Here is a 27218-nt window from a genome sequence, read left to right as displayed (position 1 = left end):
GCTATCACGTGACCTGATAGTCTTGTTTTGATGCGAGTAGTGAATGTGTATTGGATCGGAATACACAATCGTTAAGTTACAGATTGGCATATTTATACTGGTTCGATTTCAATAAGAAAGGTCAGTTCGGTTTTTGTTGGTATGTTTTTATCTCGTTGTCACAGAAATATAAGGTGCAGCGTTTTTGTTAGGGGGAATGTTGCAAAAATAGCAGGTTACGCTTCCGTCTTCAAAGTTCAAAATGGCCGTTTCACAAATTCTTCAACACTATGATTTGTTTAGTACTTAAGTGGGACAATTTGGTGTGTTCTGATGAGGCGATGGGTTGATATATACTTTTTTAATATACTTATTGTAATGGAAAATGCATTTTTCGATGAACACGCTTTAATTGGTTAATTATACCGCTTGGTTTCATCTATGTATACTTGTTAATTAAAGGTAGCGTTGTGGACTATACGGTATAGCACAACTGTTTGCTCACTACGTAAAGTGAAGGCGGATAACGCTAACCACGGTATATTATTGATTCGCGGGGGTTTAAACAAAACCACTGACTGGATTAACTATGTTTTCTGTTTACCTATGGCAGGTTTTATCCACATATATTGCGATAAAATCAATGGTACACGTGTCACTTGGATAATTCAGTAAATAGATAAGCTATGCAACGAATTTGGTGGTTCTAAGTGATTATAAAACAATCTGATCAACCATTTAGTGATACTGTCCTAACAGATCGAGACTTGCAGTTAGGACAATATTGTCACTGATGTTTAAGTTATATATTAATTTGTGCAGGGGGTCATAAAATACTTGAAGTTTTGCTTGAACTAAATACATAAATATCAATGAATATTGCATTTATATCCATCGTCGTCGTCAACAATAACAACGTCGGCGCATATATCGTTAATACGTCGATGATCAAGATTGAGTATTTTGAAATAAAAAATACTGCATGCAATGGACATTGCTTAACGTAGAAATATCAATGTGACCACCGACTCTCAAATGAACTTTTGTGCAAGATTTTAAAAGGATTTAAGGTATATCATAAAATGCCAGTTAAAAACCGTCGATTGCGAAGTACGAGGTTCCCAAATGCAGTTTCTTAAATTAGTTTTTTATGTATAAATTGTGTAATAAATGCACTGACGTCATTCATAAGTTAAAGGAAAATCACGTGCGCGCATGTGGTTAGGTAACACATGTTCTCAATAATGTTGCTGAATAAATTATATCTTTTTTTAAATAATAAATGCACTAGTTAAGAATAACTTCATATGTATGCATGTTTTATAAGATAGATGTATCTTACTCATAAAATTGCATGACAGTTTAGTTTATTAGTTTATTTAACACGTTGGCAACCTTTTTCGTGGCTACGACCATCGTAACCTCCGCCTCTCCATCTGTTTTGTACGTAGGTCATATTGGCAAATGTACTAAGTTTATTGATCTGCTGATAAATTATTTATGTTTCGTTTATTTTTAGTTGTTGTTTAATATGGTTGATTTACTTCCGTAATTATTTAACATGTCTCTCTGAATTTCATATTTAGAATTTTACTTTCACAAGTTTATTTTAATAAAAAAATATGACAGCAAAAGAAACGCGTTGAGGAAACTATTTAATAATATCAGGAAATCATCAATATTATATTGGTTTTTAATATGTGTTTTATGTCCTTTCAACATATATACGCTAATAATCTGTAACCGCAGTCAGTTATCGCTTTGCCAATGAAAGAGCACAGCAATGCTTACTTCCGTCGTACCTGCGTGACACGGATCGAAATATTACCCCGTGATTACGACAGACATCATAAATATAATCTCATCTCAAATATTTATCATTAAGAAGTCTTGTTATATTTAAGCTTTCGCTTAACAGTCACGATTTAGATTTCGATATTTACGATTTAGACTACGATAGTTGTAATTTAGATTACGAAAGACGTTTGTAATGTTTCTAGTATCGGGTTATATTTCTCCGCAGGGACTATGGTTTTCTTCGTTAACGAATTTTGGGAATACTAACTTACGCAACTCTTACAACATATTTTAAGTTTCATTAATTCTTAAAAAACATCATTTAAAATGTTTTAAACATAGTGTAATAATTACGTTTTTGAAATATTTGAAGAATTTTTAATAATTAACACATGTATAATTAAACATGATATTTTTTCATATGATTCATTTCAAAGAAATCAATTATAATTAATCACTATGTTTGCTTTCATGATCATTCCATGCAAAATGCTTATTATTATTAAATGGCTTATTTAATCCGAGCATGTTAATGTGAACTATACGTATTCCACACTGTGCGCATGATTTATCACTAAATTAACACCTGGCGTATAAAAAAGCAGTTGAATAAATAATAGCCCATCTTTATATCGTAAAAAAGTCCGTGTAATGACGGTCATGCATAACTCAAACTCGAAAGAAAACGGAACAAAAACTTACTTAATGTAAAGCCAACCTGCGAAGTAACAATGGACATGTAAAATCGTATTGCGATAAATATCGTAAATATGTATAATTTTTTTCGAAAAATGTTTATTCTGAAATTGACATTGCAATGTTCCTTAATTTAACTGAATTTTTCAAAACGAAAATTAATAGCTCTATGACATTGCTTTGCAAAACTAGGACACAATAATGGACGTATCAATAACTTCTTCGACTTCTTCCTCTTCTTCTTGTCATCATTTTCTACTTCTTAATTTTTTCGTTTCTTATTTCTGATTGTGTTATCAATATTATTTCTTCTTTTGTATTCTTTCGCTTCTTCTGTTTATTTGTGTTTTTTCGTATTTATCATTTTCTGTGATTATATTTCTTAATTATTGTTTAACGAAATATCAATGGAGAAAAATGGACGCTTAAAAGCCAACGAACACATACAAAACAAAACGATAGGCATTTACCTGTTATTCTTGAGGCCCCATAAATATGTTGCATCGCCAAAAAAAAGCTTAGTTAGGTCGGCAAAATATTGTTCGTTAACTTTTATTTATATGTTTACGTTATACTTTCGTTATTTACTATTTAAAATAAGATGCTCATTCAGTAAAATATTCCAAAACTCATTAAAACATTTTTTTATGAGATGTCAAAATTCATATATCAATTATAATCGAATGAAACAAGGATTATCGAAATCTAAACCTTGAATACGTTAAATGCTTAATACGAAATAAAAAAGTAGAGTAAGTCAAATGATGGAAAACAAACAAGTTTTTTTACAATTAATCAGAATGATCATCAAAAAACACAAACTGATTTGTCAAGCAAGTCTTTTGGATGTTAAGTTAATTAAATATGTACTAAAATATTTACAAGGAAATTTACAACTCAAAACAAACATCGACATGTATTAAATAAATCTTGATTATGTTCCTGTTAGAACCAAACTGGTCTTTAAAAAGACCTTTAAATATGTTAAAATATATATCGGACCATTAGAAATTGTTTTCTAATGGTCATACAGAGCCGAACCGGTATTTTTTATTTAAAATTGTAAACGTAATACTATTTTTGCAGTGACAGGCCATGACGGAATGCTTACATAAAAAGCCGAACATCGCCGAAATATCGCCTCACTTGATTTGCGCGCTCTGCGGCGGTTATTTAATCGATGCAACTACCATTGTGGAATGTCTTCATTCGTGTAAGTATATTTTTAACCACGTATAAGTGTAATTAGTTTTGTTATTTCATGTTAAATGTTTAAGAAACCCATTCTCAAAAGTAAAATATATCTATTAAATGGTTTTGTGTTCTTGTTGAGCAATAAAACGGCCTTAAAAGTGCACAATTTACAAATGTCCATACCGGTAAATTCTTATTATTTCTTAGGTAAAAAAAAAATTTAATATGTTCTTCTATCTCATTTGCAGTGACAAAACAATAATACATTCATAGGTAGTTATTATTTCTAGACCGCCAATGCATCAACGACGGTTCAAATAATAAGAATTGTACTTACCTTACAGAAACAACATACATTACCGTTGTGTCGGGCCTTGTACTGTTGAATGAACTGGCTTTCATATAGAAGAAAAAAAAATGTAGAAAACATTATCATTATATTTAAACCGGGTACATATGACGATTGTAATCGGATATTTATTTATAAACGGATTTGATTTAACAAAATAAGAATAATAAAAACAAATAATGTTAAAAAATACAACAAAAACAGCAACAAACGTGTCCCCATATATTCTCAAAGGGTCCCCATGTATTCTCAGAGGAGTTAATTAATACAAGCAAACTTACATAATATGATAACTATTTTTTTCTCAAAATATTAAATCGTTTGTTTATCGGTTGGTTGCTGATTTTGTATTTAAAAGAGACTTGTTTGGCAAAATGACAATTTTTGTTCACACGATCATAAAATAATGTGTGTATAAGTCAGACCAGCAACAACAGACTATTGACTTAGAACAAAGGTTAAATGTTTATGTTTGTATATCGATAAACATTCATCGAAATTAGAAAAATAATCAATCGTTTGGAAGGCTTTTCAACGGTAAATTGGCAAAAAAAATATGTATTACCGACCCAAAGGGTCGCGCGTTCGATCCTAAAGACCGCATTTTTTTTATATATTATTTTAAGTTATTATAACTACTAGATTTCTACAAATATTACAGTTTTGTTAGTAAATGCATTTTAAGACATTGTTTCAATATCATAAAAATCTTTTGAATAAGTACATATAATTATATGTAATTCTTGCCGCCACGACGTTATGCAAACTACATTGTAACGTATCTATTGGTAGAAGAGAAGAGTGACCCTGTTTCAGATTTCGTTGAATGGCCTTGAAATGAAACTGCGCAATATCGTTTCGAATTGTTTACAGAGTAGGTGTTGACAAATACTCCGGTTGATGTCAAATTAACGTATAAAACAACATGTTCTGTACGTCGGCAGTGCAATATGCTAGTTTTGGTTTTATTCGGTGTTTTCTACAATTTTAATGTTACGGAAAACGTGATCATTTTTCTGTACTCTCTTGAACGTATCTGTTGGTAAAATATGATGTTGTTGTTTTTGTAAAATTAGACACACATTTTCCTGACTGCACGTCGCGTAATGATTAACATACATGTAATTAATCCAACTCGAACATATGTGTTATTGCAATCGATTGTGTTTCTTTGTAATCAGGTTCTGAAATGACTATTGTATGCTATATAATGTTATGTTGTTATATATATTATATTATATTATTATTATATTATGATAAACAATTATGTGTATAAACTGTATATGTACGTATGAAGACGATATTCTGTAAGTCTGATAAGTCTGATTAAAATGTCTGTCTGTATGTATGTTCAGTTTGCAAAACGTGCATCGTGCGGTACCTTGAGTCGAGCAAGTACTGCCCAATATGCGAGGTCCTCGTGCACAAGACACGCCCTCTACAGAACATCAAGCTTGACCACACCCTACAGGACATCGTCTACAAGCTAGTTCCAGGACTTTTCCAGAGTAAGTACCGGAAGTTAAGTTCGCTGTGGCGTCGTGGGTATGGTGTCCACTTGATCGTGAGGTCATGGGTTCGATCCCCGTTCTTGAAGCGTTCTTTCGATCTTCCCCAAAGATACCAAGTAGTGGTTCTACCCAGATAACGGACTCGAGTGTTTCAATAAGCCAAGTCTTTCGATGATATCGAGCTTAAATCAATAGGTTTAAACTAAACTAAACTTAGTAGTCTAGGACTCGGATATTTGCTGACCGGTTAGTGCAGTGGTTGGTACACACGCTTCTCACCTGTGAGACTTTGTTAACCCGTTTATGCCTAGCGTCTAGAAAAAATGCCTTGGCAAACAGCGTTGACCCAGATGAGACGCCGCGTTATGCGGCGTCTCATCAGGGTCTGCGCTGTTTGTTCAAAGGAATTTCTGTATAAAATATTCTAAATATAGAAATAAACATACTAGACATACCTAATTTTGGAAATAAATTGATCAAATTTAGAAGGATGGGATAGTCCACTAGGCATACATTGGTTAAATTTTCACTCCTGGCGCATGTTTGATTTCCACTCCTGGCGCATGTCAGTTTGGTTGGTGGTGACTAAACCGAATTGGTCGGTAGTCCGGTTTACTATTCAAACAGCGGAAGCCTTCACCCAAATGCATAGTCTTTCAGTAAAAACACTAAATAGTTGGAAATTGCAGCCATGGTACAATAGTTATTAAACATTTCGTGAGCCTTGTGAGTCAATTATATAGGGAAACACACTTCGGCTCACATACAGTGCAGATTGTAGATGAAATTGAAAAAATAATAGTGTGCAGAGCTTTAGTTTATTTTTTGTATTTCTTTAAAGGTTAACTGCCGTGTCTTTAACGAAAAATACTATTTTATAAATAAAAGCATCATAAGACTATTGAAAACAAAAAGAAATATGGAAAATTACTTTATACAAAAACTCGATGATTTTGTTTATCGGCAATATCCGGTAAACGCTCGGGTATTTTCGCCTCCTGTTGTGATGTTTACGTAAACACAACTTGCATTGAGAGCCTATGGCTTAATGAGATTCTGTTGGGTCCATTTCCGTAAGTAGAGACAGTGCTTGGTGTCTTTGGGATCGATCTCGTCACCGTTATCCATTATGCCATCTCAATTTCTTTTTTCCTGAGCACTGTTCTCGCATTTCATTACGAAGCAAATGGAAACTTGTTGTTTAGAAAAAATACAACTTAAAGGGGCCGCCCAACAGATTTTGTCATGTATTGAAGCTTGTCGTTAAATGCTTTATATTGATAAATTTAAATATTTGAACAAAAAATCTCCATTAAAAAAAAACAAGAATACAATTCAAAAAAGGAAAAAAGTAACCCTTAGCAGGGCTCGAACCACTGACCCCTGGAGTAAAAAGTCTCCTGCCTAGACCACTCGACCATGCATGCTCATGCTTGGAGCGAATGTATTTTTTACCTATATAAGCAATCCTCGTAGTATCCCACAATAAAACAACAACAACAGAACTTTCCATATTATTCAATCGTTTTGCGTCGCACGACGCTTTATAATTTTCAGGTTTTTAAATCATAAAAAGATGCATATAATAAATATTTGAGAGCTTGGTAAATGGTCAGTATTACAATTTACTCAAAAATATCATAACTTAAACGAAAATTTGCGAATCTGAAACAACTTTTTTTAAATTTTGTCAATTTACTAAAACGTTGGACGGCCCCTTTAAATCAGTAAATACCATACTGTGATATGAGTTATCATCGTTCCTTGAACAGGCGAATTTCAAGATTTTATGTTCGTTTCACTTCAACGTCTGAGTACATGTTTAAGAACGGGTTGTTGAAAGCCATTCTGTGCAAAAAATTGGAACATGTTTACAGAGTTATCGTGTCTTTCATATACTAACATCAACGATTCTCTCCGTTCAATCGATTGTTGCAAAGGGGCGTGATCCATTTGTCGATACTACCAGGCATATTCGAATCGATTCTCTTTTATATATTAAATTATTAATAGATCTATATACTGTTAATTACACTTATGGTGTTGTGCTAATTTGGCATGTTGATGAAAGCCGGCATAACGGGTGCACTTGTCACACAGACTACTACAATGATATATTTTTTTAAAGTGAGTAATTAAAAACGCGTAACATATTTTCCCAGATTTTGTGTCCCGAATAGTTCACAATTTGTCTGTATCAAATTGGAAAACAAACATTGTATTCTAAAAAGCGATTGTCTTGCAAAGACATTTTAACGGTAATATCGTGACGCCTGAACGTGTGGGTTGGATTATTGTGGGGCTATATTTGTACCAAGTTGCGTTTATAATTACAAAGAAAATACTTCTAAACCGAGCTCAGACGAATGTCGTGGTTCTTTAACAAGACAGGTCAGTTCAGAGCGAGTCTAGACTTCAGTAGAAAGTGCGAATTTATGTTGTATTTGCTGTCTCCCTGCATGTACTTGTATGCAGACACAGCCTCTGTCTCTCTGCATGTACTTGTATGCAGACACAGCCTTTCTAAGGCTTCGCCACGAACTGGAGGTAAATCTGGAGAAAACAACTTTGATTCACAAGTATTTAAATAAGAGCGCACGTTTCTCCAGAATTGAAGGCTATAGATCACATGCGCCGCGTCATGCGAAAATGCGTATTGTTCCATATGCGGCCATCGTAACTCCATATCAGCCTGCACATTCCCCGAGTCTGGTAGGAGCTAAATTGTCTGGTATAAAGTCACTCAAGGTTTCGTGGTCTCATGAATAAAATGATGATTTTAGAAATTCAGCAGACACCAATTTAGCAGACGACAAATATCCCAGCATGCAAATGGTTTACGGACGGGGTAGCTCCTGACCTGCCTACTCGAATGGTCTGTAGCTACATTGCCTGCATAAGACATCGGTCAATAGGTAGTATCGAATATCAGCTACTATATCTAATGGGTAGAGTATATACTTGCAAAAGAGCTTGTTAACCATGTTAAGACCAATTATGTCAGTATGTTTGTTGTATGATATTTGTAAGAAGATGCATGATGCAGAGGTGTTGTTACTTGCAGATGAAATGCGCCGGCGACGGGAGTTCTACAAGGACAGCCCCACCATCCGTACGTATTGCAGACGACATCCAGTTATGTTATGTTACAGCTGAGTTGTGTTTGTGTATGCGCTCAGATTTTGACATTTGCAACAGTTTTCAAGTAAAAAATGGTGGTCAGTTTACACACTCACACCTTTCCTGCGCACACATTGCTAATCTAACTAATATCACATACGCATACTGAGATATCCACTGATTGAAAACTACTTCACTTTAATCAGATAAGGGAGTATCTGCTTAAAAATTAGATCCTGACCGATTCTCTTGCAAGAAAGTTCTATAAATTTGTTATATGATTTTTTTCAAGACAATTAACGGGCTTAAACTTATGCCTAATTTTCAAATAACAATCGTATCAATATGAAACATATTGGAAGTTTTAGATTTGAATTGACTTAATATTTAAAAAAATCTATATAATGTCGATGATGCTGTATTATTATGACGTTATTGGTATGGTCACGTGTTTCAGGAAGTGAAAAGGCGCGACAGGAACAGCAGCGCGAGCGCTATATCTTCTCAGCTGAGGAACAGTTTAGCGTGGCCCTTGAGTTTTGTCCGCAGTGTGTATCCCTTCCAAATCGTACATTATTTGTGAAAGGCTTACTTTTTATGTCCCCCACCCATATTGTTTTTGCCCTGTCTGTTGGTTTGTGTGTTTGTTTGCGTCTAACTTTAACATTTGCCATAACTTTTGCAATATTGAAGATATCAACTTGATATATGGCATGCATGTGTATCTCACAGAGCTGCACGATTTCAGTTTTGAGTGGTGAAAGGTCAAGGTCAAGGTCATCTTTCAAGGTCAAAGGTCAAATATATAGCATCAAAGCGGCGCAGAAGGGGACATAGTGTTTCTGACAAACACATATCTTGTTTCACATGCTTTTTATGCCCCCTTTCGGAAAAAGGGGGTATATAGTTTTCGCACTGTCCGTCAGTCTGTTAGTCAGTCTGTCTGTCAGTCTGTCACAATTTTCGTGTCCGCTCTCTAATTCAAATAGTTTTCATCCGATCTTTACGAAACTTGGTCAGAAATTGTATCTAGACAATATCTAGGTCAAGTTCGAATATGGGTCATGCCGGGTCAAAAACTAGGTCACGGGGTCGAAAAAAAATCCAATGGAAGTAATAAGCTTTAAATGGACATAATTATCTGACCTGCCAAATTATATGTTTTTGTTAAATAAATCAAAGCGGCGCTGTAGGCGGCATTGTTTTTCTGACAAGCACATCGTGGTAAAAAGTAATGGTCATCCTTCAAGTTCTAAGGTCAAAAATACAAATCCAAAGGAATTAATTAGCTTTAATGGGAGATAATTATTCAATATTGAACATAGAAACTTGATATTTGGCATGCTTGTGTTTCTCATGGAGCTGCAAATTTGGAGTGGTAAATCTACAGTCACGGTAGTGGCTTTTAATTATTTGCTACTAAAAATAGAGATTTGTTAGAGACAATTATTTTCAAGGGAAGTAATTTATATAATTATACATCTCAGATTATATATTTCCTTACCAAGAATTTAAGTTCTTTTCACAGTTGCTGTACAGATTTTTTATTTTGAATATTTATAGCTCAAATGATTGATTTGTCAAAGTTTTTTTTTAAATGATATAATTATCCATTTCTTTCCTGTACTTATTTGTGAATGGTAGAGTTCATTACATACCTGTGGACTTATGTCCATAGATACATGATGAACTCTGGCTATGATCTCTTTGATAAACCACAGGCCTCGTTTGTCAGTGATGTCTGACTTGGTCACTTTTGACTGTCTACAGACCCCCCCCCCCCCCCCCGGTTGAATTGGACAAAATCCAAGGGAAGTAATACGCTTTAAAGGGAGATGATTTCTATATCTGCCAAATGATAAATAGAAATTTTATTTCAAAGCGGCACAGTAGGGGGCATTGTGTTTCTGACGAACACATCTCTTGTTCTTATTCAGTAAATGGCCTTTGTGTAAGAGAGCACATTTTTGCGCACATAAATATTTTAAGCGAATTCGATGATCCGTACAAATAGACATCGATTTTGTTTTAAATTGTGATGGTTCTTCGTTGCATAAAATGAAAGCGTCTGTTTGTGTAACATTTACATCTGAAGTTACAACTAAATAACTTGAAGTAAAGGTAACATTAAGTTGGCATGTTACACATGTTTTTAAAGTTTGAAATTCAAGTATTTTTATAGAATAAATAAAATGCCATAAAAACTGTTTCCAGGGGTCGTGTGCGGCGAACATCCGGTCGAACGTCGCGAAAGAAAGATAATAACACGGTAAGCATTTTTTAGTTAATTTGTTATGAATGCAGTTTCAATTTTCTGTTTAACAATATGCTATAATCAAGGGCTGATGTATAAGCTGATGTCAGAACCGACGATTACAATTGCACGCTTGGTAAACAAACATCAACTCTGAAGATTTACTTTGTACAATTACTTACACCGCTTAAATTTACGATTTACATTCGCACGCTAGCTTAGAGACGGCGTAATTGAATCTTTACCTTCCACGCAGGACAGATCCGACTGTCCGTTTATGATCGATGTTAATTATTTATTAATGAGATTTTTTTTGTATTCTATAAACCACCAGTGGATTAAAACCGATTACTAGTATCTACCCACACCAACCATTTATCTATTAAGTGAATGTTTTCCGCCGTTTATTTTTAAAGCGGTTAACAGGATAATTCCACGACCGGAATGACGTCATGACGTCAAAATAATTATGTCCTTTAGCAAAGAAGGTGTGAACAAATTATCGATAAATAACACCGTAATTTTGGCTGTTTGAATCAGTGAATAAACCGTTTTAAATCATCGATATTTTCCGATTAACCGCAGGGCAGCAGAAAAAAAGCCAACGTCAACATTGACGATTAACTACGAAAAATTGACAAACCGACGTCAGAACTCGCTCTTTAATTTGCGAGCTGGATAAAGCGGCGTAAAAACTAAAGATTTTCTTGGCATGCGAGATAAGCCGGCGTAAAAACTGACAATTAATTGTGCGAAATAGATAAACCGACGTCAAAACTGACAATTTGCGATGCACGCTGGATAAACATACGTTAAAAAGACTATTACTTTTCTAGGTGGATAAATTGACGTCTCAATTAATAATTTAGTCGGCACACTAGATAATTCGACGTCAACACTGGCGATTTTGTTTGCGAGCTGAATAAAACGAAGTCCAAAAAAACGACTTACTTAGCACGCTAGATAAACGTCAGAAACGTCGATTTACTCTGCTCAGCAGATTAACCGATGTCAACACTGGAGATTAACGTTTCGCGCTGGATAAACCGACGTCATTGCAGACGATATACCTCGCACGCTAGATAAACTAACGTCATTGCAGACGATTTACCTCGCACGCTAGATAAACTTACGTCATTACAGACGATTTACTTCGCACGCTAGATAAATCGACGTCATTGCAGACGATTTACCTCGAATGCTGGATAAACCGACGTCATTGCAGACGATTTACTTCGCACGCTAGATAAACCGACGTCATTGCAGACGATTTACCTCGCACGCTAGTTAAACCGACGTTAAAACTTAGATTTGCTATGCACGTTGGATAAACGGACATCAGAAGTGACGATTTAGTTTGCGAGCTTGGTAAACCGACGTCAAATCTTACCATTTATTATCACCACTAAATAAACTGTCAATAAGACGGACGATTAACTTTGGACTCCGGATTAACCGACCGTTTACTTCGTGTGAGGGATAAAACCGTGAAAACTGACTAATGCACTATGTCACGCTTTACAAATCAATGCCAAAACTATCAATTCACTTTCCTATTTTAACACCATCGTAAACCGACGTCTAACCTAATGACATAGATTATAAACACACATAAGAAATGTTGAGTGCTTTGCACGCTGGATAAACCGACTTTAAAACTGACCGTCGTTCTGCTTTGCACATTTAATAAATATATGTCCAACTGACCGTCTACGGGGTTTCTTGTGTATACTATAGATGAATCGAAGTCAAAAACCGACCACCAATATTGCACGGCGTGCAAGCCTAACTGAAAACCGTCCATTGATATATCGCACGGGAGATATATTAACGTCAAAACTTACGCTTAATAGCCGTTCAATCTCAACAAAAACTGACGATCTAAAAGCATGCTATTACCGAATGTTTTTCACGGCGAATAAACTAACGTGAAAACTTTCCATCAATTTATTACAAAGTAGATATACCAACGTGAAAACTAACGCTACATATCCGTCCAACATTAACGCTACCGTGTTCGCTTGCAGGCGCGCGAGAGACGGTACCTACTTTGTCCAGCCGGAACCACCATAGCCATGCTGAGGAAGTTCATACAGCTCAAGTTTGCACTCGGTCCCGATATGCAGGTAAAACTCGTCTAGTGGATACGTTGTCGGATTGCCGTACTTTTGTATGATTGAATTACGTGTTTGAACTGGTAGTTTGATTGACGTACTTTTGTATGTTTTAATTACGTGTTTGAACTGGTAGTTGGATTGACGTACTTTTGTATGTTTGAATTACGTGTTTGAACTGGTAGTTGGATTGACGTACTTTTGTATGTTTGAATTGCGTATTTGAACTGGTAGTTGGATTTAGGTACTTTTGTATGATTACATTATGTGTTTGAACTGTGTTTAAAGGTAAACAGTATTGATAAAGTAGATTTAATTGTCACGTCATTCGCATTATTTTATTTTTTTGAGAGCTATGCACAGACATTGAAAGAACGTCATGGCTGTGTACGTGTTAGTTGTTATGCAGGCTGTTCTGATTACGATATAGGTTAGATTGTGGTGGCGACTATTTTAATTGTTGAAACCACGGTTGGAATGGTGGGCTTCGCATATGAAAGAAATGTACCAGTAATGTATGAGCATTTTGTTCACAAAGCATCATATTTACATGTCTAAAATAAGCAACTAATTATGTCCATTCGAGTGTGAAAAAAACCTCTTTTTTTAACTTCCGGGTATTGCAATTTTAAATTTGACGTTTTCTTTGACGTTTGTGATTGGGTGTCCAGTTTTGATATGCAATTCAAACATAGTCTTATGTGGTCGCCCCGCATGCCTCGCTGTAGGCCAAACGTTAGTCACGCTTAATTATGACCTATAAGATCCATTTCTTCACAGGTGGGTGAAAATGCGATTTGTAAAAAAATATGCTTGTACAGAGGAAGTTTTGATTCCATGTTCACACAGCTCCTTAGGTTGAACTTAAAATTCCTTCAAGTCTGTATATTTTTAGTCAATTGCTATAGTATTTAGACACTAAAAATTGAATATTGCTGATCGGTTAATAACATCCCCTTTTGATTTCTCAAAGAACATTTTTTTTAATTGTTTATTTAAGTACATGTATGTTTATGTTATGTTGGGTTAATGTTATATTATGTTGATTTCAGTTGACATTATGTTTATGTTATGTTGGGTTAAGATTATTCTGTGTTGATTTAAGTTGAGATTATGTTCTTTAGCTTGACTATACCTTATACCAACTTGACTGAACAGATTGAATACTGGACTCAACATTATGTTAACTCAATCCGACGTAAAGCAAACTTGACCCAACATAATGTTACCTTAACCCAACATAATGTTACCTTAACCCAACATATTGTTAATTTAGCCCAACAAAATTTCAACTTAACACAGCCTAATGCCAGCTTACCAAACTTATCAGTTTTTATGCTCCCCGAAATATTTTCGGTGGAGCATATAGATGCCAGTTTGTAGTTCTTTACTTCCTTACTTCCTTCCTTCCTATCTTCCGTCACACTTTTGTTACAGTTTCTCATAGCACCTTCAATACTTTACCGATCTCTTTCATATTTGACATGTAGGTACCTTGCATGGACCTCTACCTTTTGGTGAGGTTTGATGTCACTGGGGTCAAGGTCACCGAGGCTAATAATAGATTTTTCCGTCACACTTTTGTTATAGTTTCTCATAGCACCTTCAATTCTTTGCCGAACTGTTTCATATTTGCCTTGTAGGTACTTTGCATGGACCTCTACCTTGTTTAGCTCACCTGATTGCTCAGGTGAGCTTTTGTGACCGGTCTTTGTCCGTCCGTCGTCCGTCCACATGTGTTCGTAAACACTCTAGAGGCCACATTTATTGTCCGATCTTCATGAAACTTGGTCAGAAGCTTTGTCCCAATGAAATCTCGGTCGAGTTCGAAACTGGGTCGTGCCGGGTCAAAAACTAGGTCACAAGGTAAAAAAAGAAAGAAAAAACCTGTAAACACTGTAGAAGTCAGATTTCATGCCCAATCTTCATGTTACTTTGTCAAAATGTTTTTCTTAATGATATGTTGGTTGAGGTCACAAGTGGTTCCGGTCCGTTGAAAAACATGGCCGCCAGTGGGCGGGGCAGTTTTCCTCATTTGGCTATAGAGAAACCTTGTAAACGCTCTAGAAGTCACAATTTTTGCCCAATCATCATGAAAGTTGGTCAAAACATTGGTTTTATTGATATCTCGGACGAGTTCGAAAATGATCCAGATCGGTGAAAAAACATGGCCGCCAGTGGGCGGGGCATTTTTCTCTATATGTATATAGTGAAAACATGTGAACACTCTAGAATTCACATTGTTGGCCCAATTTTCATGAAATTTGGTCAGAACATTTGTTTCCTTGATATGAGAGTTGAGTTCGAAAATGGTTCCGGTCAGTTGAATAACATGGCTGCCAGGGGGGGGGGGGCAGTTTTCCTTATTTGGCTATAGAGAAACCTTGTAAACACTCTAGAAGTCACAATATTTGCCCAATCATCATGAAAGTTTGTCAAAACATTGGTTTTATTGATATCTCGGACGAGTTCGAAAATGGTCCAGATCTGTGAAAAAACATGGCCGCCAGTGGGCGGGGCATTTTTCTCTATATGTATATAGTGAAAACATGTGAACACTCTAGAAGTCACATTTTTGGCCCAGTTTTCATGAAATTTGGTCAGAACATTTGTTTCCTTGATATGAGAGTTTAGTTCGAAAATGGTTCCGGTCAGTTGAATAACATGGCTACCGGGGGCAGTTTTCCTTATTCGGCTATAGAGAAACCTTGTAAACACTCTAGAAGTCACAATGTTTGTCCAATCATCATGAAAGTTGGTCAAAACATTGGTTTTATTGATATCTCGGACGAGTTCGAAAATGGTCCAGATCGGTGATAAACATGGCCGCCATTGGGTGGGGCATTTTTCTCTATAAGTATGTAGTGAAAACATGTGAACACTCTAGAAGTCACATTTTTGGCCCAATTTTCATGAAATTTGGTCAGAACATTTGTTTCCTTGATATGAGAGTTGAGTTCGAAAATGGTTCCGGTCAGTTGAATAATATGGCTGCCGGGGGGGGGGGGGCAGTTTTCCTTATTTGGCTAAAGAGAAACCTTGTAAACACTCTAGAAGTCACAATTTTTGCCCAGTCATCATGAAAGTTTGTCAAAACATCGGTTTATTGATATCTCGGTCGAGTTCGAAAATGATCCAGATCGGTGAAAAAACATGGCCGCCAGTGAGTTTGAAAATGGTTCCGGTCAGTTGAATAACATGGCTGCAGGGGGGGGGGGGGGGCAGTTTTCTCATATTTATATAGTAAAAAAAGCTTGTGCACACTCTAGAAGTCACATTTTTTGCCCAATCATCATGAAACTTGGTGAAAAGATTGGTTTTATATATATCACATAATTAATGCCATAATTATTGCCCTTAGATTGTCCAAATTTTCATTTTATTATACAAAATCCTTGTAAACACTCTAGAGGTCACATTTTGTTTCAGATTTTATGAATCTTGGTCATAATATTTATTTTTGTAAGCAATGTTTGATGTTTGGTAAGCGAGGTCAACTCAAAATATAGGTCACCAGGTCAAATCTTACAAAAACAAAATCACTCCATATGCCAGTTTTGGTTCAATAATGATGAAACTTGACCAGGATGTTTGTCTGGACAATATCTAGGTCAAGTTTGACGTTTGGTAAAGATTGAATGAACCGACTCCTCTCAGGTGAGCGAACTAGGGCCATCTTGGCCCTCTTGTATTAGGTTTGAGGTCACTGGGGTCAAGGTCACCGAGGCTTATAATGGATTTTTTCCGTCACACTTTTGTTACAGTTTCTCATAGCACCTTCAATACTTTACCGATCTCTTTCATGTTTGGCATGTAGGTACCTTGCATGGACCTCTACCTTTTGATGAGGTTTGAGGTCACTGGGGTCAAGGTCAAGGTCACCGAGGCTAATAATAGATTTTTCCGTCACACTTTTGTTACAGTTTCTCATAGCACCTTCAATTCTTTACCGATCTCCTTCATATTTGGCATGTAGGTACCTTGCATGGACCTCTACCTTTTGATGAGGTTTGAGGTCACTGGGGTTATGGTTAAGGTCACTGAGGCTAATAAAAGATTATTTCCGTCACACTTTTGTTACAGTTTCTCATAGCACCTTCAATTCTTTAACGATCTCTTTCATATTTGCCATGTAGGTACCTTGCATGGACCTCTACAATTTTATGAGGTTTGAGGTCACTGGGGTCAAAGTCACCGAGGCTAATAATAGACTTTTCCGTCACACTTGTGTTAAAGTTTCTCATAGCACCTTCAATACTTTACCGATCTCCTTCATATTCGGCATGTAGGTACCTTGCATGAACCTCTACCTTTTGATGAGGTTTGAGGTAACTGGGGTCAAGGTCAAGGTCACCGAGGCTGATAATAGATTTTTTCCGTCATTTTTTTGTAACAGTTTCTCATAGCACCTGCAATTCTTTACCGATCTCTTTCATATTTTCCATGTAGGTACCTTGCATGGACCTTTACCTTTTTGATGAGGTTTGATGTCAATGGGGTCAAGGTCAAGGTCACCGAGGCTAATAATAGATTTGTTTAGGTGGTTATTAACACATAGATAGACAAAGCGCATCATCGGGGAGCATCCATCAGTTTCACTGATATTCTTGTTTTCAACAACAGGCAGTTTTGTCGTTTCATAAATATCATCACAAATCTTATTGCCAGGTTGACCTCGTGCACGCGGGAGGCACCCTGAGGGACCACTACTCGCTCATGGACGTCGCCTATATCTACTCGTGGAAGCGCGTGAGTGCATGACCAGTATATAGGCTTGCCATTTTAAGCAACACTGAATCTTCTTTGAAATAAATTTTGTTAAAAAAATAGAGTTCCCCCTTTAATGCCTAGATGTTTTACGGTTTGCTGCTCAAACTAGTAAGGACATACAATTTGTTTTTGGTTCAACCACAATTACTATTTTCATTAAAAGCACGGAATGCGATTTTTCACTTAAACGTATTTATATTAAAAAAAACAAGCTGTCGAATTTAATTATACATAATAAGATGTCACTTAAAATCATGACGCTCCAATTCAATTAAAGATGATAAAACTGGGCATAATACATGTGCGTAAAGTGTCGTCCCAAATTAGCCTGTGCAGTCCGCACAGGCTAATCAGGGACGACACTTTCCGCCTAAACTTGATTTTCGGTAACGAGGGACTTCCTTCAAACTAAAAATACCATAAAAGCGGAAAGTGTCGTCCCTGATTAGCCTGTGCGGACTGCACCGGCATATCAGGGACGACACTTTACGCACATGAATTAAGCCCAGTTTTCTCAGAACAAGACACACATGATACATTGTTGTTTCGCTCATGTTTTTTTTTCCATTCCAGGAAGGGGTTCTAGAGTTATATTATACAGTGTACAAATTACCACCGCCCCCGATGAATACAACGTTAACAGAAATAAAAGACGAAAAACACGTTCATTATTCAACAGACGATAAACTGCTTAAACCAGACGACAACCGTCCATCTTCGTTGTTTTCCAAAGCGTCGTTACTAGGTAACCACGCTATGAACAGGAACTTGCATCATGACCTGTCACCTTTAGAATTGATAGCAACGGTTGCTAACGACATTTCGTGTCTACAGGAGGGACGTGGCTTGAAACGTAAGCCGGAAGTTGCGCAATTGTACGAAAATGACGAAGATGCGAGCTCTACAGAAACGCAAATTAAACGAACAGTAGAACGGGCTATAGACCTGTGCTCCTCAAATAACTCAAAGTCCCTAAAAGACAAGAAAACAATCGTAGACGCTTCGGCGTCTGTGTTACCAAACGATCCCCAAAACCGGAAATCGTCGTTACTTAAAGTACCAGGTAATATAAATGAAAAGTCGAGTACAAATGAAGCGCATAATATGAGCAAAAGTTTACCGCAATTTAAAGATAATAAAAGTAACTCTATGTCAGCGACAAGCGGTAAATCCGGCTTGAGCGTTCAATTATGTGACAAGCCAATAAAGATGGATACAGCGTCACAATGTGAGCATAAAGCAAAGAAACTGAAAACGGATTTACATTCCAAAACAGAAAATATTAAAAAAAGTGAAAACCTGACTTTGTGTTCTAAAAATAGCTCTAAGCCAATAGAACCGCCACAAAATCGACTGAAGCCTGGAGAAAGTGGTAAAAACAGCGCGAAACATAATACGATCTGTAAACCAGAGAAAATCCCAGAGAACGACAGTTCTAAAAATGTTCTAAACGGTTCCAAAAATAAAGACGATACTTCGAAACTCGCTATTAAATCAGAACGTGCCATAACATCTAAGGGTATCAGTAAAACCGCTGCGGATAAACAGTTACCGGCGTTGCCTAATAAAACTTACTCTGGCCGGAAGTCGGAAAAGCAACAAACAGGGCTGCCTTCTAATGCGATTGGAAATCGTGCGTCGTCGAGTCCGGCCCGCACACACCCTTCAAGTACTGCCGCTGTGTCTAGTCCGGCCCGCACACACCCTTCAAGTACTGCCGCTGTGTCTAGTCCGGCCCGCACACACCCTTCAAGTACTGCCGCTGTGTCTAGTCCGGCCCGCACACACCCTTCAAGTACTGCCGCTGTGTCTAAGCGACAAAGCGTGGCACCAAACCATCCTGACCCAAAACCAAGCTCGTCTAAGACGCACGTGCCTAACCAGCAAGACAAAGCGTCTTGTAATATTGACCAAAAACCAAACCCGACTGAGACGCTGGCTTCTAACAAGATTGACGAAGCGTCTCGTGATAGTGATTCGAAACCGGTCCAGAAAAAAGTCGGAGGGCTGCGTCCGTTGTTTAAGAAAAGCAGCAACGCTGCGTCACCAATGAAAGCAGACAAGGCGGTCGCCGAAGGAAAAGCGAGTCCTCAGAAATCTAGTGCAAGTGGAAACATTTTTGAGCTTACCGGAAATGCTTCAAAACTCGCGCTTCCGGTGGCTAAGAATGGCGACACGTGTCATACGCGTCCCGAATCCGTCGGTGATGTCGGCGATGGCATGAAAGAAAACAATAACAAGACGGACGATAAAGGAGTGGTCGATAAGGAAGAGACATGCCCGGTATCTGAGAAGATTTCACATCCGCATGATAAGGTTAATGAAGCGACTACTAAAGCTGCTCCGCAAATTAATGGTCATTCCACCATTAAAGACATTGGCTCCAAACATCACACCACAGCTCAGCCGACGTCTAAATGATAGTAGCGGTTCTGTTCGCGGCTTTAATTACAGCACATGTACTTTATTCATGTACATGTAATTCTGATACGCCCGCATTATGTGTGCTCTCCGCCATATACATTTTCGTACGTAATGTTTACTCGGTTCCGATGCACACATTGTGATGGTAAATGCCCGATATGTATTACAATATTAGTATGGTATTGGTCTCATTTAGAATCATATCGAATGATCAACTATTTATAATTATATACATGTAACTGTTAATATTTTGAGGTCTATGAATTTAATTGTTTGCGAACATTAAATATGGCCTAAAATACATTTGATATTAGTATTTCATGGCCGACCAGCCTTCGTCGCACAAACTCATGTGAGCCGCGCCCTAGTAAAACCGGGCTTAATGCATGTACGTGAAGTGTCGTTCCAGATTAGCCTGTGCAGTTGGCAGTTTACGCGCATGCATTAAACCCCGTTTTCATAGGGCGCGGCTCATATGAAAAAAAACTTAGTTTTTTATCGAGGCCCATATAGGGCATTTAGCTTTTTAAGAGGAGTTTTCATGGAAGCACCGAAATCATCCGCTTGTTACGGTTCACTTTGCAATATCAAAACGCTATGGATGCATTTATTTGCTGCCTTTTTTTATTTCAAAACTTACATGTTTTTCGCTTTTGCTTGTTTGTTAGCTCTTAAAACTGGAAGTTTGTTTTAACTGTTAGTTTTATTGTAAATGTATACTGAAAAATATACGTTATTAATACAAAGTTTACAAGTGTTGATTTTAATGTTGTAATGTTTAACTGCCTTAAGATAGTTATGTTTTTGATTGTTGAACGATTGTTTCTGTGTTAATCATGTTTGCATTGAATTTGTATTTTTACATTAATAATATATACGCACGCACTTTGAAATTTATGTTCAACATAACTTTGATTTAAATATGTTTGATTTGATGTGACCAAATAGTTTATTTACTAAGAGTTGTAAACTCGAACTCCGCTTTCGCATCATCTATACCATAACCCGTGTCTTTGTTTTATTATACTTAAACTGTATTCGTTTTTTTTTTACTATTTCAATGCTGAAATCCAGATTATATTAAACAGGTATTAATTATTTTAATGGAGGGAATAAAAACGAAGATATCCGAACTGTTTTGTTCTGGTAAACCCCATCCTTAGAGCATGTACACTTAATTTTTCCGGCTTGTGCGGTGAATGTTCATTTTTCGTTCGATCATTTTATAAAAGTTAACTTGCCAAATACGTTCACCTGGTTGAGACGGTGTGTGCACACGTAGCCTGTTTATATTTTAAGAAGGTCAAGGTCTGTTAGACTTAGAGATAAAGGTCATTTTTAGCATATATCAGCTTGGTAATAGTGTTATTGGGCATTCATCGGATAGGGCTGTATTTGAGTCTCGCTCTGGGAAAACGGGGTTTAATGCATGTGCGTAAAGTGTCGTCCAAGGTTAGGCTTTGCAGTCCGCACAGGCTTATCAGGAACGACACTCCGCCTAGACTGGATTATCTTTAAGGAGACTTCCTTTTAACAAAAAATACATGAAATGTTAGTGCCCTTCCTGAATAGCCTGTGCGGTCTGCACATGCTTATCTGGGACGTTTCTTTTCGCACATGAATTCAGATCTGTTTCAGCGTGGCTCTTTTAAATTATTACTTTTGCTCAGCGTGTGGGCATGACGTGACCTTCGAAAAATGTAATACCTACTTCTAACGTCAAGGTCGCATTGAAAGGTCAAAGGTCAACAGTTGTTATTAAACTTCCAGTCAGGGCAAGGCACGTATGACTGTTGCTTTTCCAAATAGGTTTACACAAATATTTGTCGTGTTTTCGGCAACGGTCTACGTGATTCTCAAGGGAAAGTTAGTGGTGTTATAAATGTGTGGTGTCAGTGTTTTGACCAAAATACAAGAGTACTTCGGTATTTAGAAATGTTACTTGACAAGTGGTTACAAACGACTGCATTGATGATGCTTAAGACAATTATTGTGATATAACGATGAATATGGTAATGAAAATAGAAAAGTGGCTTTATTCTTTCTTAATATATCGGATTAACAAGGTTAAATAATATATCAGCTGAAATGCAACACTAAGCCCTTTGACGGCCGGGTTATAAAACGTACACCATAAGTGAGATCAAAGCTTATTATCGACATGATAAATGCCATCTAAAAATGGGTTATGGGTAGGGAAAGATTCGTTCATTTATATAAATCGCATATCCCTATAAAAAAAGATACAAGTTTGAGCAAAATTCGGGGGGGAAAATGCACACAAAAGTCATGTGTACATCCACAATCGAGGGAACATATCGTTACTGCAGGGTTTAGGAAATTATATGTTAATATCCGATCTGTTCTTCTTCCTCGTCCCATTAAGAGCATCGACGCATCATCTAGGTTTTATAATAATAATAATAATAACTTTATTTCATGAAGAATTCACATTAAGAAATAATTTCTTTTTTACAATGTGGTCTTCAGTAACAAAACACAAGTATATATTTTGAAACATGCATACGAACATACAAGGGAAAAATAGAAAATGAACTATACAGTTAAATGTTATAATAACTTCCTTTTCAATTCCGACGACGTCGACGACGACGAAGACAACGACGACGATGATAATGATGACGATGATGATTATGATAATACGAAATATGCAAAATGTGATACAAAAATCAATCTTTCAAAAATTAATCTTTCAAATAAATCACATCAGACACATCACAACAAAGTATTAACATAGAAAAATTAACAAATGAGCATACATATATATCAATGATTTGTTTGTAGGTATTCTTTAAATTTTATTTTTAATATAGTATTCGAAGACACTTGTCGGATGCTTATTGGAATTCAATTCCATATGGTTCGTGACCGAAACGAAAACGCTCGTTTTCCATAATTTGTTTTAAACGGAATAGATGATATATCAGTGTGTGTGATGGATCTAAGAGCGTACACATTGTTATTTGAGATATGTATAACATTATTGAAATAAGAGGGCATTGCGCCTATTACAAACTTATGAACAATAGATCCAGTTAGGAAAGTACATCTGTTATTGAATGTCAACCAACCAAGTTCTTTGAATAAGGGAGCTGAAGGAGTTGAATATGGTTTATTCAGTATTATTTTAGCAGCTCGTTTTTGTATCGAATGTATTTTACGTAAGTGTGACTGTGTTGCTGAACACCATAATGCGCAACAATAATCCATAGTCGTTAATATATGTGAGTTGTAAAATAGTTTTTTTGTTTCATAGTTAATAAAATAGTTAATTCGTTTTAATAAGGCCAGTTTAAAGTTAAGTTTACGACATACACTGTTTATGTGAGATTGCCATGTAAGATGCTCATCAATCGTAACTCCTAGTAAATTAAATTCTTTGGTTTGTTCAAGGAGAATGCCATTAATATTAAGTCTAAGCTTGTCAGTAGAACTACGAGCTTTTGATAAAAGCATACATTTAGTTTTGTTTGGATAAATTTACGCATCTAGATTCCGTGGTTTACGGAAGTTTAGTGGAAATGAACAAGAAAGAAAAATCTAGATGCAAATACGCGTAAATTAAAACAGAAAATCGAAAAAATACCGATTTGGATACAGTTTTAATTTCTTTAAATTTTCTAGAGTTTCAATCGAGATCATTTTGTGATATTAGAGTTTTTTCCCTTTGTCAATTCGACAAACGTATCAAATTAAGCTTGAAACGGACGTATCGTATTGCAGCTTAACAAGTGCGTTCCAAATTAAATGTTTCCGGTATAAATATTACATGGTCATTATCATGATCAATATTTATATCATCAAAACATTTCACCATTTTCATAGCGGCTGCAAACCGCCTTTTTAAATAACGCTTGAACGTAACGACACCAATGCGATGATGGCAACATCGTTTATTGTATATACATGAGCCTCGCTCTGGGAATACGGGGGTTACTGCATTAGGGTAAAGTGTCGTCCTAGATTACACTCTGCAGTCTGCAGACACTTGGTTACTGCATTAGAGTAAAGTGTCGTCCTAGATTACACTCTGCAGTCTGCAGACACTTGGTTACTGCATTAGAGTAAAGTGTCGTCCTAGATTACACTCTGCAGTCTGCAGACACTCTCCGCATAAACTGGATTTTCTATAACAGAAGACTTCATTGAAACGAAAGCGGAAAGTGTCGTCCCTGAATAGCCTGTGCGGACTGAAAGGGCTTATATGAGGCGACACGACTCTTTACTGCCTGAACGGGCTGCATGCTGGGAAGAGCGCGGCTACTGACCTGTGGTCTCAAGGTTGCAAGGTTAAATAATATATCAGCTGAAATGCAACACTAAGCCCTTTGACGGCCGGGTTATAAAACGTACACCATAAGTGAGATCAAAGCTTATTATCGACATGATAAATGCCATCTAAAAATGGGTTATGGGTAGGGAAAGATTCGTTCATTTATATAAATCGCATATCCCTATAAAAAAAGATACAAGTTTGAGCAAAATTCGGGGGGGAAAATGCACACAAAAGTCATGTGTACATCCACAATCGAGGGAACATATCGTTACTGCAGGGTTTAGGAAATTATATGTTAATATCCGATCTGTTCTTCTTCCTCGTCCCATTAAGAGCATCGACGCATCATCTAGGTTTTATAATAATAATAATAATAACTTTATTTCATGAAGAATTCACATTAAGAAATAATTTCTTTTTTACAATGTGGTCTTCAGTAACAAAACACAAGTATATATTTTGAAACATGCATACGAACATACAAGGGAAAAATAGAAAATGAACTATACAGTTAAATGTTATAATAACTTCCTTTTCAATTCCGACGACGTCGACGACGACGAAGACAACGACGACGATGATAATGATGACGATGATGATTATGATAATACGAAATATGCAAAATGTGATACAAAAATCAATCTTTCAAAAATTAATCTTTCAAATAAATCACATCAGACACATCACAACAAAGTATTAACATAGAAAAATTAACAAATGAGCATACATATATATCAATGATTTGTTTGTAGGTATTCTTTAAATTTTATTTTTAATATAGTATTCGAAGACACTTGTCGGATGCTTATTGGAATTCAATTCCATATGGTTCGTGACCGAAACGAAAACGCTCGTTTTCCATAATTTGTTTTAAACGGAATAGATGATATATCAGTGTGTGTGATGGATCTAAGAGCGTACACATTGTTATTTGAGATATGTATAACATTATTGAAATAAGAGGGCATTGCGCCTATTACAAACTTATGAACAATAGATCCAGTTAGGAAAGTACATCTGTTATTGAATGTCAACCAACCAAGTTCTTTGAATAAGGGAGCTGAAGGAGTTGAATATGGTTTATTCAGTATTATTTTAGCAGCTCGTTTTTGTATCGAATGTATTTTACGTAAGTGTGACTGTGTTGCTGAACACCATAATGCGCAACAATAATCCATAGTCGTTAATATATGTGAGTTGTAAAATAGTTTTTTTGTTTCATAGTTAATAAAATAGTTAATTCGTTTTAATAAGGCCAGTTTAAAGTTAAGTTTACGACATACACTGTTTATGTGAGATTGCCATGTAAGATGCTCATCAATCGTAACTCCTAGTAAATTACATTCTTTGGTTTGTTCAAGGAGAATGCCATTAATATTAAGTCTAAGCTTGTCAGTAGAACTACGAGCTTTTGATAAAAGCATACATTTAGTTTTGTTTGGATAAATTTACGCATCTAGATTCCGTGGTTTACGGAAGTTTAGTGGAAATGAACAAGAAAGAAAAATCTAGATGCAAATACGCGTAAATTAAAACAGAAAATCGAAAAAATACCGATTTGGATACAGTTTTAATTTCTTTAAATTTTCTAGAGTTTCAATCGAGATCATTTTGTGATATTAGAGTTTTTTCCCTTTGTCAATTCGACAAACGTATCAAATTAAGCTTGAAACGGACGTATCGTATTGCAGCTTAACAAGTGCGTTCCAAATTAAATGTTTCCGGTATAAATATTACATGGTCATTATCATGATCAATATTTATATCATCAAAACATTTCACCATTTTCATAGCGGCTGCAAACCGCCTTTTTAAATAACGCTTGAACGTAACGACACCAATGCGATGATGGCAACATCGTTTATTGTATATACATGAGCCTCGCTCTGGGAATACGGGGGTTACTGCATTAGGGTAAAGTGTCGTCCTAGATTACACTCTGCAGTCTGCAGACACTTGGTTACTGCATTAGAGTAAAGTGTCGTCCTAGATTACACTCTGCAGTCTGCAGACACTTGGTTACTGCATTAGAGTAAAGTGTCGTCCTAGATAAACTGGATTTTCTATAACAGAAGACTTCATTGAAACGAAAGCGGAAAGTGTCGTCCCTGAATAGCCTGTGCGGACTGAAAGGGCTTATATGAGGCGACACGACTCTTTACTGCCTGAACGGGCTGCATGCTGGGAAGAGCGCGGCTACTGACCTGTGGTCTCAAGGTTGCTGCTGGCAGGACATTAAGTCGGCTTGTCATCATAAAGCATAGGTGGCAGGACAAACATATTGGCAACAGCGCGTTTGGCCTCTCGTCTAAATACAATTAAGAATCTTAATTCAACATCTTTATAATGTTAGATTGTTAACAGTATATTGTACATACATGTTTATAAAATATATCGGACTTCGTTATATAACGCAATATGAACTCATATGAATATGAACTGTTGAGAGTGATGTGATACATATTTTCCTATCGATCTGTCAAAGCCCTCGTGATCAAAAATAGTCCGATGCATTTGAAACTAGCATCAATTCTAATGATAGTAAATGATGTTTCTTTCATTGGATACTAGTTCGTTAAGAGACGCGCGTTTATATTAAAAGAAAGTCTTAGAAAAGGATGAACTTTATCAGATGAGGCAAGGAACAGATTTCCGGTAGCGCGATACCACATATTTGTTCTCGAAAAAACAACATCAGATTGATAAGTCATTT

The 27218-nt window shown here is 36.4% G+C and overlaps 1 protein-coding gene across 1 annotated transcript; it reads left to right on the top strand.

Moving 5' to 3' along the window:
- On the top strand, positions 1-21341 carry LOC127862357 (polycomb group protein Psc-like). Its single transcript, XM_052401443.1, has 9 exons — positions 1-120; positions 3559-3685; positions 5371-5523; positions 8591-8638; positions 9104-9194; positions 10861-10915; positions 12928-13026; positions 17683-17763; positions 18358-21341. The coding sequence occupies exons 2-9, from the start codon at positions 3568-3570 to the stop codon at positions 20203-20205; spliced, it is 2493 nt and encodes an 830-aa protein (XP_052257403.1). The 5' UTR covers positions 1-120; positions 3559-3567; the 3' UTR covers positions 20206-21341.
- Positions 21342-27218: the final 5877 nt, after the last annotated feature.

The sequence above is a fragment of the Dreissena polymorpha genome, chromosome 16 (assembly GCF_020536995.1).
Source record: "Dreissena polymorpha isolate Duluth1 chromosome 16, UMN_Dpol_1.0, whole genome shotgun sequence".
Lineage (NCBI taxonomy): Eukaryota > Metazoa > Mollusca > Bivalvia > Myida > Dreissenidae > Dreissena > Dreissena polymorpha.
Note: the sequence above shows the minus strand (reverse complement) of the source record. Positions and strands in the feature narration are given on the sequence as shown.